Source organism: Colletotrichum lupini, chromosome 1, assembly GCF_023278565.1.
Source record: "Colletotrichum lupini chromosome 1, complete sequence".
Classification (NCBI taxonomy): Eukaryota; Fungi; Ascomycota; class Sordariomycetes; order Glomerellales; family Glomerellaceae; genus Colletotrichum; species Colletotrichum lupini.
Genome location: NC_064672.1, coordinates 1,743,483 through 1,758,503, shown reverse-complemented (window position 1 = coordinate 1,758,503; position 15,021 = coordinate 1,743,483). Strand labels below are relative to the sequence as shown.

The window sequence follows — 15,021 nt, the reverse complement described above, 5'->3', positions numbered from 1 at the left end:
AATAAGTTCCTCTTTAAAAAAGCGTCTATTTATCTCTTCTTAAGAGGATTTATATCCCCCTAGGATCTTAGAACTTATTTAGCGAATTTTATAAGCTATTTATAAGTTAATATAACGCCTAAATTATACTAAATACGAACTTATTAAGCTAGCTAATCTTCTTATTATAGAGGAAGCCTCTAGAGGTTTATAAATACTATTACCCTTATTTAATAGCCTCTCTTATAGTTACGAAGAGTTAACCTTAGAACTCTAAACTTAATCGAGGCCCGATTAACTAAGAGACCTCTTTTAATAGCCTTAAGAGCCCGAATAACTTTATTTTCAGTATATAAGATTATTATATATTAATAAATAAGTATATAAAAAAGAATTATATTTAGACGATTTTTATAATTATTATAGTAGTTTAAAAATCGTAGGTAGGGTTTTAATACGGTGGCTGGGATAGAGAAATGGGGTGGCCAAAAGGGGGGGGTGGCCAAAAGGGGGTGGGTCGACTTACACCTATTGACAGGCTGTTTCTATTCCTACTAATTACGATGAAGTTCCGACTCTGACACTTAACATGGCGCCACTTGCAGAGTCTTATTCGCCTGGAAAGTTTGAAATTCCACAAAAGAAAACTAATGCCAGATATCTAAAAACGAGGTTTGAATATGAAACCTCTCCCTCTAGAATTAGTTACTGTATGATGTAGATTATGTGCAGGAGCGCATGTCTTCAATGGTGCTGTTGAGAAAATTGGACATGGAACAGAGAAGCGAACAAGGTATCACTTTACCCGTCGTGATAAACTCGGTTCTGAATAGCAATCCTCGAAGACCTGAGTGTTTACTTACGAGCTATCGCAAAGGATCTTTGAGTCTGTCCTAAAAACCCTGACTTGTCTCTAAACTTGGAAAACTTGAACGGAGACACCTCGAATGTGTCAAGCAAAGAAAGCAAACCTCTGAAGTTTATGTCTCGCTCAAGAAAGATGTAGTGTCACTAGCAAAGTATCGCAATCTTCATAGGCGGGATCTCAAAGTTTGATATCGTACTAGAGACATGAAGTCAACCCTTTCCATTCAAGCAGTAAATTTCGCGAGTGCAGTCGTAGCGCATGGCTAGTCTCAATTTCCCCAACTCGGAAGCGCAACTCTCATGCAGTCTCTCTCCTGCCATGATCTATTTTAGTCACTAAGCTAGGCTCACGTGTATGACCACTCTCGTGACTCAATTATGCTCCCTCATCAACAATTACTGATTCATGGAGCCTCAATGTAGAAGGATGATGAAACTTTCTGCCCATATTAGAAGGATCGATGAGCAGAAGTCTTGCCCGAAAGTGAATTCGGGCTTTCGACGATAAACGTGAAGATAGATAACTCTATCAGGCTGCGTGCTTTATGTAAAGTTAAGACATGAGTCTAGCACAGGCTAAGCCAAATTCATAATTCGAGTGAAAGCATCAGCGTATGTATTGAGGAGAGCACTTCGGTCTTCCTTTTACGTGATATAAATCCCAGTGCGCTATCAAACCCAGCTCGAAATGGTTTTAACACTCAATCAAGCATCCGAAAGAGAGTTGACACACAGCTAGATCTTTCTCTATGGAGCATCCATGTAGAAGACAGGATTAGTATCTTGCTTCAAAGTCGAGTTGCTCAAATCGGCTTATGTATCCTCGATAGTCCCAGACTTTCCTTAACGGTAAAGCCATGTGTGGTTACTCGGCGAACTAGAATTCGATTCCAATCCTGCACTTTTCGATCAACACATGTTGGAAACTTTGGGAAGTCTGTCTGTCTCAAGCTAAGCAAAATTTTGCAATGATCTGCAGACAAAGACGTCAGACTCGACCAGAGTAGTCCTCATTTTATTATCCGTGGGCAGAACCCATCCTGCGCTTCAAACGGCCAGATCTCCATAGTGTTTCCGGTCCCCCAAATTGTTTGCCATCTGAACTCCACAAAGAACAGCTTCGAACCACATCCAGTCTTCTTCCGTGTGAATTCTCCCGAACCAATCACTTGTCCACGCTTCCCCGGCGACTCTGAGGCAACGGAGCAACTCATCAAGCTTGCCATGTCTTGGGAACCAATAGTTGGAGGCGAGCTGCTTCGACCTTCCTGAAAATCATATTGAGTTTATGCAACCTCGCGGTGTAATCCAAATTCACAGCGACCAGGTAGTGTACGGAGGTTACACACAACTTACCGTCGCCGCCTGCTTCGCCTCCTCTAGAGAGCCGGAGCATCAAACGAGTCAGTAACAAGACCCTGACTGGCTCTGCGATCTTTTTGGTTTCACTGTCGACGCGGATCGGTAGCACCCACACAGCAAATAAGCTTTCTTCGTGGGGTGGTTCCCAAACCTTATTGTGGCAGCACCTGGGGTCATGAACCTGCATATGAGAGTGCAGTCTGCAGCTGGCAGATGAATGGCGCTCGTCTTAAGTACTAGTGAGCATCCTTTTTACCCTACGTAGTAAGGCTGCGTGCGCCGTCGCATCTTCCATCTCGTCTTGATGACGCCGCCGCCACCGCTCGGTTGTGTTCCTCTTGCATAATGCCTTCCCCAAGGCACGAACTACTACTGGCGCCGTCGATTTACCGAGTTGGACTTCTCGACTGAGAGATGGCTGGAGAGACGGGCACCATCTCGGTCTCGCAGGTCCAGGCGATGGTAATGATTGCATTCGCTGCGACCGCATACTACAATACGATCGAAACCTTTTTCTCCATATTCACAACGTTCAAGCGCCGACGAGGAAGATACTTCTGGAGTATGATCGTGTCTAATACTGGCATCAACATCAATGTGATCGCCTTTATTCTGCGGTACTTTGGCTATTACCAGAAAGCGATTTTCGCATCGAGTATCATTATCCCGATCGCTTGGTACTCGATGGTCACAGGCCAGGCCATTGTTCTTTGGTCGCGGCTGCATCTGGTTGTTCACAGCCAGCGGAAGATCCGCTGGATCTTAACGATGATCATCTTCAACGCCGTCACGATGCATATCCCGGAGACGGTGATCTTCTTCCTCGCCAACACTAGCCCCAAGCAATACGTAATGCCCTTTAAGATATACGAAAAGGTCGAACTCGTCGTTTTCACGATCCAGGAGACCATCATCGCATCGCTCTTCCTATACGAAGGCTACAAAAGCCTCAAGCCGTTGAGTGCAATCAAACCAAGGGCTGTTGCAAACATGGTGCGACACTTGGCTTCACTGTTTGCTGTTGTCTTTACACTAGACACAGGCCTGATCATCCTGGAATACAGCGACAAATTCGAGATTCAGACAATGTGCAAGCCATTTGTCTACAGCGTCAAGCTCAAAGTTGAATTCGTCGTGCTCAACAAACTATTGGCGTTCACTCGAATGAGCGCCTGCGACTGTCGAGGCCCCGAGAGCATACCTTCTGCCACGTTGGCTGATAGCAACAACCGGACGAATGGTGAAAACAATGGAATGACGCTGGCACTTCCGGCCATTGAGCAGACAAATGGTTCACTTTCTCCGTTGTGGCAGACAGCGAGGAAGGACTACATCTTTGATGGACGGACGTCTCCGATGAGTAAAAGAAGCAGAAGAGGGTTGAGGGAGGGAGATTTAGATATCAGCCCAGAGGAAGACAAAGCGACGGTGTCGATACGTGAGAAGCCATTGGTGACGGACATTAGGTAACTATCGCAGACGAGGGGCAGAAATTTAAAGCTTACAAATCCACCTAGAGCCTTGTTTCTTCCCCTCTTTGGTCAAAGTGGTGCCCATCTCAACATCATGTTCAGTAATTATTATGCTATAGCCATCTTGCAGAGTGAGTGCTTCGATAGTGAACCCAACTTTCTGAACATCGTGGCGTCATAGTGGAAAGCCCATGCCAATGAATAAAGTTGGGATACATAGAACGGGAGGTCTGGCACCCACAGAAAGTCGGAAACGATCGATTCGTCTAAATCAGTGTCTCGAACGTTGTCGAGATGACAAGAAGGCAGTTCCTAAGTGCGCACAGCTGTCCTTGACAATCCAGTAAGAGGCACGTTTTGTCAAGGCTTCGGACAGCCGAATGACGAAGAAGAAATATTCAGATTACTCAGTTATTCTAATCAGGACCGGAATTATCCAGGACTGAAGGACTTTCGGTCCAATATTCGCTGGCATCCACTGTGTAGAAAGAGACATTGTCACTTGCCGGACACCTGAACCAGGAAGGGATGACTTCATATTCCCGAAACAGCGGTTCATTGCACTCGACTGCATGCGTGGAAGAACTCGAAAACGGATAGTGACGAAGCTAAAACGCGAGACTCCTCACTATTGAGCTCGAGTCACGTCAAGGTTTACCAGCTAGTTACGAGTGACAAGATCAGTGAAGTACTCGGGTCCGATGCCGAGAGCGGCTTCGTCGAGAGGAAGCAACTTTGCGATCCTTAGCCATTCTATAGAACTTTGAATATTGAAAAATCCAGAATCCAGTCTGTTCGCCTTCCAATAAGCTAAAAGTGTAGGCTTATTGAGAAGAGCGGGATTCTACATAACAGTTATGGTTCCGTCCAGCCAGCTATTGAAGAAGCACCAAAGTTATTCCACCATTGAAGCGCATCTCCATGCACCGTAAAGCTTTGAGGGAAATCGAACATCTCTAAGTCGTCTAATATTGAGGTCGCCATGAAACTTGTGTCCTGGCGAGAACCTGACACTTCATCAAGAACATCCCTCACTTGGGGAATTGTGGTCGTCCCTAGCCCTTGATGGACAAAGCCCTCTTGATCCGCTCCCGATGGGCTGTGTACCCGAGAGGATGAATAAAGAGACGCATCGAGCAGGATGTCTAGGAAGCGTGCATACCGCACCGACATGTGAATGTCATCCGCGGCTCCTTCGCGCATTGACTTGATGGATTCACGCAAAAGCTGTACATTTTGATGTGCTTCGCTCACGTGTGGATTTATAATTAAGGTGCTCTAGAAGAATTTCAACAGTATCAGTTCTCAGAAGGCGAATTCAAGCTTTCGTGGTTATGACGAGAAGAGGGAAACTAACCCTCAGAAGATGAAGATTGGCGGAGACGATGAACAACCAGCACCGTACAGGGAGATACCGCGTAATGTGTGAGGGTCTGGAAACCCTCGTGAAAATAGAGAGTATGTCACGGCTGGCATCTGCTGCTTTTTTATCCAGTACCGACAGAGCCTGTCTCTTGTCATCAGCCAATGCCATGGAGACATTGTTGTACAGAACGTGGCCAGCCGGGGCGAAGCTATACATGACCATGTAGTGATACTCAAGATCGAGGCATGTGGTTAGCAACTCGGATTGGTCTGCCTTTAGATTCTCGTGGCTCCTTCTCCAACGCGATAACGCTCTGTCTACATGCTGTACTTCAGGTAGGATGTCGGCACTAGGTGGTGTTGATACTCCCGGTTTCCGAAGGGACTGAAGGAGTGTACGCAATCTTCTTGTCTCGTTAAAGAGTTCGTAGTAACTCTCCCAGAGAGCGCTGTCGGGAAGCAGGCTAGCGAAGGTCGTCGAGAATCGGTAACGTACTGCCTCGCGCTGGCTTTCGGGCAAAAGCGGGCGCAACCCCAAACGCAAGCTCAAGTGTTCATCGGTTAAATATATGAAAACACAATTTAGCTGGTTCCATTGCTGCCGCAAAGTATCTTTAGCAGACTGCGTTGTCGATTTGAGCGGTTCTTTGTTTGTGCTTTGTTGATCGTAATCAAAACAACAGCCTTCTTGAGCCAGAGCTATGGCATTCGAGAGAAGCATCCTGCAACATGTCAAAGGTCCGTGGCCAACTATGAGAAGAGAAAGGTTTGACACTCAAACTTGGTATAATGTAGCACTTACCATGACATCTTATTACTTCTATAAGCAGGAGCGACAATATTGAGGTCTTCGAGGAGCGTTGCCATGCCGTATCTTTGCTGGCTCGTCAACGAAGTATGCTGTCCCGATTGTGTACCCAGCGGTTCTCTTTGCAACAAGTTTTGAGATCCCGTGACATTACTTTCAGGTTCCTCGTCATTGCTGAATGCGACTGTATTGTTGATTGCCTTGGGATGCCATTCAATTAGTAGTAACATGGATGCAACGGCACCAGGCGTACGTGTGTATGATGAGCCCCAGAGAGCTGACTGCAAATACTGCTGACAAATCTTCCATGTCTGCCAGTGTATTCTTTCTGAACGAATCTCACCGTGGAGCCCGGAGAGTACGTGGTAGCGGGATGAGATCGTGATGAGTGTAAGAACTAGCAGTGGCTCCTCGATCGGTAAGATGCCATACCGCTCACGATCCCGGTAGAATGGAGGTACGACAGGACGTATCGACCATATGATACTAAAATAGAAGTCGAGATACTCGATCAATTCAGTCTTGCTTAAAATTCGTCTTTTGATCAGAACGAACCGTTCCCAGTCGGAAGTTCCGCTTGGCATGGTGGGTACGATTGATGCTTGACTTTGGCAAGTCACCGTTTGGGGCGTTACCTCGTAGTCCTTGCATTGTTGACTAGCAGCAGTGAACGTAAGTAAGTCCAGGTCATCGGCTGTGTTGTGCAGATGGGCTGAGATAATCCTCCTACGTGCAGATGGCTGCGAACCTGGTGGAGACGGCTCGATGGGTGAAGGCTCACATTGGAACACTCCAGCGTCAGCCGCGGCTCTCTCAAGGTCACTGGGACAGTCGCCACCACTACCAACGTTGATGGAGCCGGTTACGTTTGCTTTGTTGTTGAGGTTGCCTATGGAGGCTGGTGAAATTGATGGGTCTCGGGGCGGCTGATGTCTTGGGCGCCTGCGGGATGCGTTCCTCGTGCTCCGCATTACGCACTCTCGTCCGTCGAGCTCACATCGCTGGCATGGCTGAGACTGGCCTGAGGGGTTGGCAACACAGCGAGTTTTGCGCTTGCGGCACGTCTCGCACGATAAGTATGCCCTGCGTATCTTTGAGTTGGGCGGAGACGCTGCCCTGTTGGGCGGTTGAAATTGAAGGCTACCTCGACTGTCGGAGGACATAATTTGAGTTGCACAACTCTTATCAATAATTCTGACCTCGCAATGATGAAGACGGGAACAACATGTGAGAATGAAAGCGTGTAAGAAATACAATGATGCTGATATGGGCTGGGAGTATGAATCCGTCGAATGACACAAGCGTGGTTACTGACTTCTTGCTCAACAGATGGTTGATAGCGGCAGGGGGAGATTTTCGCAGGAACTTGCTTGGAGGAGGGATGCGGGGTTTCTTATACTCACCTCACTCAGTGAACTAGTGGATTGGTAGGTAGAGATGTACCCCTCGGTTGTGGACCCACCCACTGACCTTGAAAGTGCTGGTCTATAACGTTCCACCACTACCTATGTTAACGACCCTCGGAGAGAGCATCTCGATCTTCTCTGTACGGTCTGGGCATCTAGACCACATTCTGATCTGCAGCGACTTTTGAGAGAGCACGAAAGACACATACGGAAAGTACTGGATCGACCAAAGGGGCACGGCGCCTACTGTCGCAAAATGCGAATTCCACATTCAGAAGGTCAAGTATCTCGGCCGGATCGTGGGAATCAATGGACGCAGGATGTAGTCTGGAAAGGATCCAGCAGTACTCAGTTGGGCGACACCAGTATACGTCAAGGATGTTCAAAGCATTCTCGTATTAGCAAACTCCTATCGAAGGTCCGTCAAGGACATCGCGAAGAATGCATCACCACTGACGAAGCTTGAGAAGAAGAATATAACATTCGCGTGTGATGCTGGTTGGAAAGATGCGTCCCAATGGCCTTGAAAAAGCCTTCAAACCAGCACTCATCCTCAAACATTCCTACCCAGAGAAAGCTAGAACGATGGAATACGATTCATGGGACTATTTCAACGCTGGCTATTCGTCACAGCCAGATGACTCACCCCAGCGACCGAAACACTCTCAAAGGAACGACCTCTCATTGCGGTCTATGAAGTCTAAGTATGTCACACGTGGTTTCAGAGGAGCCAACTTCCAACTTTATTCATCAAATATCTTCCCAGGATTCATGAGCCAGCTAGATTTTCATGTCAGCAAAGGCGTTGCAACAACTCATACTTTGCGTAACTCACTGAGGATCCAAGCGATCTTTGATAGCCTTCATTACCCCAATTGTATCAGAGCCCAATTCTTCAAGTAAGCAATGCTACGGCGGCTTTTAGTATCACTTCATCATGTGTCGTTGGCATTCCATGAGTGCGCGCCGACGTACCTTCTTCCCAATGCCGATGCCATGTTCGCCCTGTTTGCGTATCAGAGCTGAACGAATTTCAGGCACAACAATTGTCCGACGTCTTACCGACACAGTTCCTTCCATCTCTAAAGCTTTGTGCATCATTCCATTTATGAAGCCCTTTACGTTCGCTACGTCCGATGGTCTCTTCGGATCATACATGATCATCTGATGGAAGTTGCCGTCACCAACGTGACCAAGTACGCTGGAGAAGAGGCCCATCTGCATTGCATCGTTTTTGGATTCCTCTTCTATACGCGTCAGCTTTGCATGCGAAAATTGAGACAGGCGAATTCGGTACGCTACCTATCATTTGTGCCATACGTGAGATTGGAACTGCTACATCGGTGGACCAGATTTCCGTACCCTCCGGGCGGGCAGCAAGGCAAGCCCAAAGAGCTTGTTTGCGAGCGGACCACAAAGAGTCCATGTCTTCTTTCTTCTTCGCAGAGAGAAATGTCTGGCACTTGGAAGAACTACTGATGCTCTTTGCCAACCGAACACTGTCCTCGATGTTTTGTTGCGAACCTGAAAACCTAGTGTGCTTCGTCAGTTTGAAATAACTGTGATTGGGTGTGAAGAACCACGAACTTAAGAAACAGAGTCGGTAACTCTTCCCACATCTTTCCTCCCACCCCACCGCTCTTGTTTATGACTTTCATCTGTTCATCATCCATCAGTTCGCAAGCGGCGAGGTTGATGCCTTTGCGAATCATCTTGGACGCCGCGTCCGCAGCATCATTTACGGTTAAAAATGTAGCGGTTGCCACACTGTAGTCAGATGGTACAACCGCTAGTTTTAGGGTTGCCTCCGTGATAATTCCAAGTGTGCCTTCAGATCCGGTAAATAGGCCGTTCAGGTTGTAACCAGCTGAAGTCTTGCGCGGCCGACGCCTGGTCTTAATGATAGAGCCGTCCGCTAGTACAATAGTCAAACTTAGAACATAGTCCTTCATCGTGCCATATCTCATGGCATTGGTTCCACTACAGTTCGTTGCAATCATGCCACCAATCTGTGCCGTTGGGCTAGGATCGAGAGGCAAGAACAACCCACTTGCCTTAAGTTCGTTGCTTTCGTTAAGTTGAGTCCAGTTTACGCCAGTCTGCACAGTCACATCCAAGTCGTCTGGGTGAAACTCCACAATCTTGTCCATAAGGGATAAGTCAATGCAGACCCCGGGGTGTGTGGAGGAAAAATTGCCCTCTACACTGGAACCCGCGCCGTATGGTACCATTGGGATTCTGTAGCGGGAACAAATCTTGACTATACGGGCCACATCCTGCGTACTCGTTGGACGTATGACAGCTTTCGGCCTGACGGATGAGTTGGATGTCGACCACTCTGAATATCCGTGCTCTTCTATATCGTCTTCGTCCGTGCTCACCGAAGCGTCTCCGAGTTCTTGGCGAATTTGTGCGATTCCCTAATGGTACATCCTTAGTCTCTCAAAATGCAATAAGTCACGTTAATGAGGTGTTGTAGAAGTCGAAACATACTTTCCTTGTAGATGCTGGACTGGCATAGCTTCTAGTCTGCAGTGCGTGGAAATCGCTTCGAGGCCCTTCTGTGCCTTCTGCAAACCACAGGGCAGATCCTATAGTTCCGATCAAAATTCCAGTGAATGCCCCGGTAGACGAAGAGAAGATTGGTATGGGGCGACAAAGGTCTCCCGCAGGAGCTAGCTCCGTTGGGTGTGCTCTCAACCACTGCGCAACGGAGCGCGTTGATGAGCGCAGAAAGCGTCGCATCGTCAGATTTCTGATGGCTAGCCCGTTAACAATTGAGGAAGAAGGGGGATGAGGAAAGGCAGCTGATGATGGGCAGCAGATCTTAGGTGAGGCAGCTTGTTATTTGGAGTGTATTTGGTCTCAGAGAATACATCTCACCAAATTCATTCTGAAGGTACGGAACAGGATATTGGTTTCTGCGTTGCGTAGAGCGTTGTCTTCGGATATTACGAGAATAGAGTAGTTCCCACGGATATATCTTTATCTATCGGACAGCATTACCTGACACTAGTCTCCATTTCGTGCCGCGAGAAAGCGAGTCTTCGAGTACTTCAAACTGTGGAATGTGAAAATACCTCGGATACTCGGATATTATCAATGCGGTTTAGCGCCTAGCACGTCACCACACCTATCATACCGCGGTCCCCAATAGATAGTGGCAGATTTGGGTCCAGAACGGCAATCATTGTCTCGTGCTTGTTTTGCGTAATCACATCCCTTGCCAGTACAAAAGTACATCCGCCTCCAATGCGTGACTTGGAGACCAAGCCGAAGTGATTAACTATAATTCCACTGCAGAACAGGCAGTCTCAGCAGTGGTTCTACGACATATGTTCGGGACAGCAAGCTGGAGGCATCTGTACGGCAGACTACAAGAGGCACTCCGCCAAAACACTTTTTTCATATGTCAAAGCAGAAATCGTATTTTACGGTCACCCCACTACCCAGGATAGGGTCTAGACTAGTATAATAACTTATAAATAGGGGTTATAGAGATTTATAGCTTAAGAAATACTTTAATTTCGTAATATATTAAACCGTATAATAGTATATAAAATCGCGCAATATTATACCCTAACGTAAAAGTTTTTCTTCTCTTTATAACTTTATTATAAAAGTAACTATTACTTTTTGCCCTCTTATAAGTAAAAATCACTTTTTACTTAAGTTATTAAACTAATAGCTCGCTTATAAATATTATAATATAGATTTATAATAACTTCTAATCTCTATATAAGACGTTACCGAACTAATCGACCTTATAATACCTCCTTATAAAGCTATTCTAAAACGACTAATTAATAATAATACTTATATAGGCTCTGCCCTTTTTATATAATAAGAACGTATAAACGTATAAGCCTCGATATTAATAAAATCTCTTCTTATAAGCTTAAAGGAGCGGGAACGAAGTATTTAGTAAATAAAAAAGGAGCTAAAGTAATTATTAATAATTAATATTTTTATTATATTATATAATATATCCTTTTTTAAAAACGAACTTAACGGTTTCTAAGTAACGACTTATATTAACGTCTAAGTTATTAAGAAGTTTATTAAGAAAGTTTAGTTTAATCGCTTTTTAATATTTATTTTATATTAAGATATAATACGATTTATTATTTTATATTTTATAATAAACTAGTAAATTCTTTTAATAGAGTAGATAGTATTTCTAATTAATATAAAAAATCCTTATAATATTTTAAAGTACCGTAAAGTAGCGTACGAAGCTATAAGTTTAAAGAGATTCCTTTTTAAAACTACGATCTTATACGAAAAAGATAATTACTAACTTTTTATTATTTTTTAAACTAGAATTAAGTCGCTAGTTATTAAACCTTAGTTAATAAAAAAGGGAAAAGGTTATATAAAGCTAATTATAACTAAAACTTTAAGCAAAATAACGTATAGAAATGTTCTAAAAACACGGCTTTTAATAAGTATTAATATTAAACTAACGATAAAGATTAAGGAGGAATTATTAGTTAAGTAAAAAAAGAAGATCGTTAAAAAGGAGGTAAAGGCTAAGAAAAAGGTTAAAAAGGATAAAAACGATAGGAAAGACGAGATTATAGTAGTTTAATAAGAAAATAAAGTTTATAATAGTAAATAACCTAGTATATTATAAAAATAGAAATAAGTATTCTCGTTAGTAAATAGTTTAGAGTAAACTATAATTATATTTATAATTCCTTTTTATCCTTAGTATCGCTCGTAATTACGAAGCTATTTAATGCTCTAAGATTAATTTTAAAGTCTTCTAATCTCTACTTAACTTATATAATACTGCCCTATAGTTTACTAAGTAAAGTAACTTCTAGTTAGAGCTTATTGCGTATATACTACTTTAGATAAATACGAAGATATTAATACGTTTTAAAATAAAAATAATTAACCTCGCTAAACTTCGTATTTTTAGTTAATATAGTTAGGGAGCCCTTAATAATTAAAGTATAAACTTATAAGGTAGCTTAAGGAAGATATACGTCTAGATTATTACTATTCTAAATAGCGTTTAATAGTTATTAAACTTAGTTTTAGTTAATTAGCTGTATAAAGTTTTATACGGTTCGTAACGTAAGTTAATAATATAGTTACTATAGCTAATTAGAAATAATATAAGGGCGACCTTTTTAACAACGAATTCGATAAGAGTTCTAAATTTATACGAAGTTAATAAAATTAGAACGAATTAGTAGTATATACGTAAATAGAAGTATAATCTGGTTAGAGAGTATATTTATATAGAATAGCCCTTGGAACTTAAGTAGTTAGAAGTATTCCTATAAATATAAGTATACTTATATATACTAAGATATATATTACTTACCCGCTAATATGCTAATCTACTTTAATAAAAACGATTCTACTAACTCTCAATTTTAACGTTATAAATACTTTTACTAAAGATTTAGTAATTATAGAATATAATTAGACTTTTTATTATTAAACGGTATTATAAAAAGTAGTAATAAATACTAAACGTAAGAACGGTTTCTTTCCCTCGGTCTAAACGAACTCGTAATAGCATAAATCCCCGTTATTAAATAACGGTAAGATATTATATAAATATATTCCGGGACGTATAAGTAGAAACCCCTATATAAAACTATATAATAAACCGCGAATAAGTATTAATACTAATATAAATCTTAAATCTAAATAGTAAAAGCTTATTATATATATTTAAAACTAAATATAATTTAGTCTAGGAGTCGTAAACCCTTTACGACAGTACCTCATTTTACTTAACTAATCTTAAACTTATTATAAAAAGGTTTTATAATATATAAAATATAGTTTATCTCGGCTAATAATATAAGCTTATTAGCGAACCTATATATAAAAATACTCTCTACCGTACCCTTTAGTACGGCGAGTAACCTTTAGTATACTAAAAAAGAACTCTTCTAATTATTATCGTATAATTACGAGCTATTTTAGTGTTTATCGTTACTAAAGCTAATTTTATTAACGAAGTATTAATAATCCTATAGCCGTAATTATAAATCCTTTAGACTAGAGTTAAAAAAGGATATCTTTATTGTTTAAGCATTATTAAAAGAATAATTCTTAGATACGAATTAATAAATCCTTAAAAAAGACCGTACGCTCTTCTTATTATAAGTCCTATTTTATAAGTTAACGTTTAAAAGTTCGCTTTATAATTCTAGTACTAAAAACTATAAAGATATATATAATAATTATATTATAGGTCTAATTACTCTCTAACTTTATAATAATTATCGTTTAATATAATAAAAGATTAATACGCGGTCGTACTATTTTAAAAAAGTAGTAATATATAAAGTAAGAAACTAAGAAATAAATTTTAAATAAGGGGTAAATATTTATATATAATTATAGCAATATATAGGGGTATCCTTTTACTTATAAGGTCTTATAAATATATATATAGAAATATAGACGCTTACGGGGATCTATAACACTAAAAAGGATAGAAAAGTATATAACGATAATATATAATAAATAAAAGTTCTATAATTTTATTAAAAACGTTAAACTTTAGGGGGAGCCTTTATATAGTTAGTTATGGCCTCTTATGGGCTAAACTAAGCGCATATACTCTAACTTATAGCTAATAAGTACCCTACGACTCTATAGGGGCCTTACTACCCGGGTATTAAGCCTAACTGTACTATATCTTAATATATACCTATATAAACTCCTATACTATGCCGTATAAAAATATTAAATTAATTACTCTTTACTTAGAGTTTATATAAGTTAATAACGCTTTTTATAATCCTATACGCTATTATATATACCCTCTTTATTATTTTTAGTTTACTTAGCTACTTATTTAAGGGCTTTTATTATTATATAGAGGTATATAGCGGGGATAGTACTTAGAGACTTAAGTAGAGCGCTAATACGGACTTTATTACGGCCCTTATAGTTACGACTACGCTTAATAACCTTAATAAGTATATTACGAGCTAGTACGAACCGTTAATAAACTATAAATAGATATAAAGTAGTATAGGGTAACGTACGAGTAATAACGGGAGGCGTAACGAGCGTATACTCGTATATAGTAAATATATAGTTATAATTAGAACAGCCCTTACTTATAAAAGTAACGTAATTAGCGAAAATGCTTTTACCGGCCTTATAATAGGCGCACGACTCGGTATTAGTTTTAGTATCGCTATATATAGTTATTTAAATAATATCGGTAGCCTAAGTATAAGTTATAGCAATATCCGGGGGTATATAACGGCTATTCTTAGTAATCTTAGGGTTAAGCTTAATTTAACGCTAGGGCTAGATTATATAGGTTAGTATAGTAATATTAAATAGTATAGGGTAGTATATACTAACTTATATAATACTAAGGTTATAGATTTAGTAAAAAGTTTTCGAAAGGGAAAACAAAGAGGTTATAAATAATATAAGAATCCGTATAATAAGGAAGTTATTATATAGAGGTATACGTACTAATAAGGAAGTAAGAGGTTATTTTATAAGACGTAAGGTCGTTAGGGTATTGCATAAGTTAGTATACGGGGATTATTAAGAGCTATATACCCTTAATACGGGCCGGAACGCTATATTAAGTACTTATTATAAGTATTATATAGCGTATACGATTGTTAGGAAAGGGAGTATCCTATACGAAATTATTAATATATATACGTAAATAGTTAATACTAAAGAAAAAAGTAAATAAAAAGAATTAAATTGTAAATAGGTATATATGCGTAATTATACTTATAATTGCGCGTATATT

At 41.0% G+C, this 15,021-nt stretch overlaps 3 protein-coding genes across 3 annotated transcripts; 1 reads left to right on the top strand and 2 right to left on the bottom strand.

Moving 5' to 3' along the window:
* Positions 1 to 2,622: 2,622 nt before the first annotated feature.
* Positions 2,623 to 3,678, top strand: CLUP02_00491 (uncharacterized protein; the record flags this gene model as incomplete). The annotated part of the gene is made up of 1 exon (XM_049279539.1): positions 2,623 to 3,678. One exon carries the CDS (start codon positions 2,623 to 2,625, stop codon positions 3,676 to 3,678), a length of 1,056 nt encoding a protein of 351 aa, XP_049135496.1.
* Positions 3,679 to 4,535: 857 nt separating this feature from the next.
* Positions 4,536 to 7,016, bottom strand: CLUP02_00490 (uncharacterized protein; the record flags this gene model as incomplete). Its single annotated transcript, XM_049279538.1, has 3 exons — positions 4,536 to 4,907; positions 5,038 to 5,767; positions 5,848 to 7,016. The coding sequence occupies 3 exons, from the start codon at positions 7,014 to 7,016 to the stop codon at positions 4,536 to 4,538; spliced, it is 2,271 nt and encodes a 756-aa protein (XP_049135495.1).
* Positions 7,017 to 8,002: 986 nt separating this feature from the next.
* On the bottom strand, positions 8,003 to 10,450 carry CLUP02_00489 (uncharacterized protein; the record flags this gene model as incomplete). Its single annotated transcript, XM_049279537.1, has 10 exons — positions 8,003 to 8,039; positions 8,095 to 8,168; positions 8,235 to 8,264; positions 8,322 to 8,506; positions 8,580 to 8,818; positions 8,877 to 9,679; positions 9,753 to 10,066; positions 10,143 to 10,180; positions 10,271 to 10,320; positions 10,388 to 10,450. 10 exons carry the CDS (start codon positions 10,448 to 10,450, stop codon positions 8,003 to 8,005), a joined length of 1,833 nt encoding a protein of 610 aa, XP_049135494.1.
* Positions 10,451 to 15,021: the final 4,571 nt, after the last annotated feature.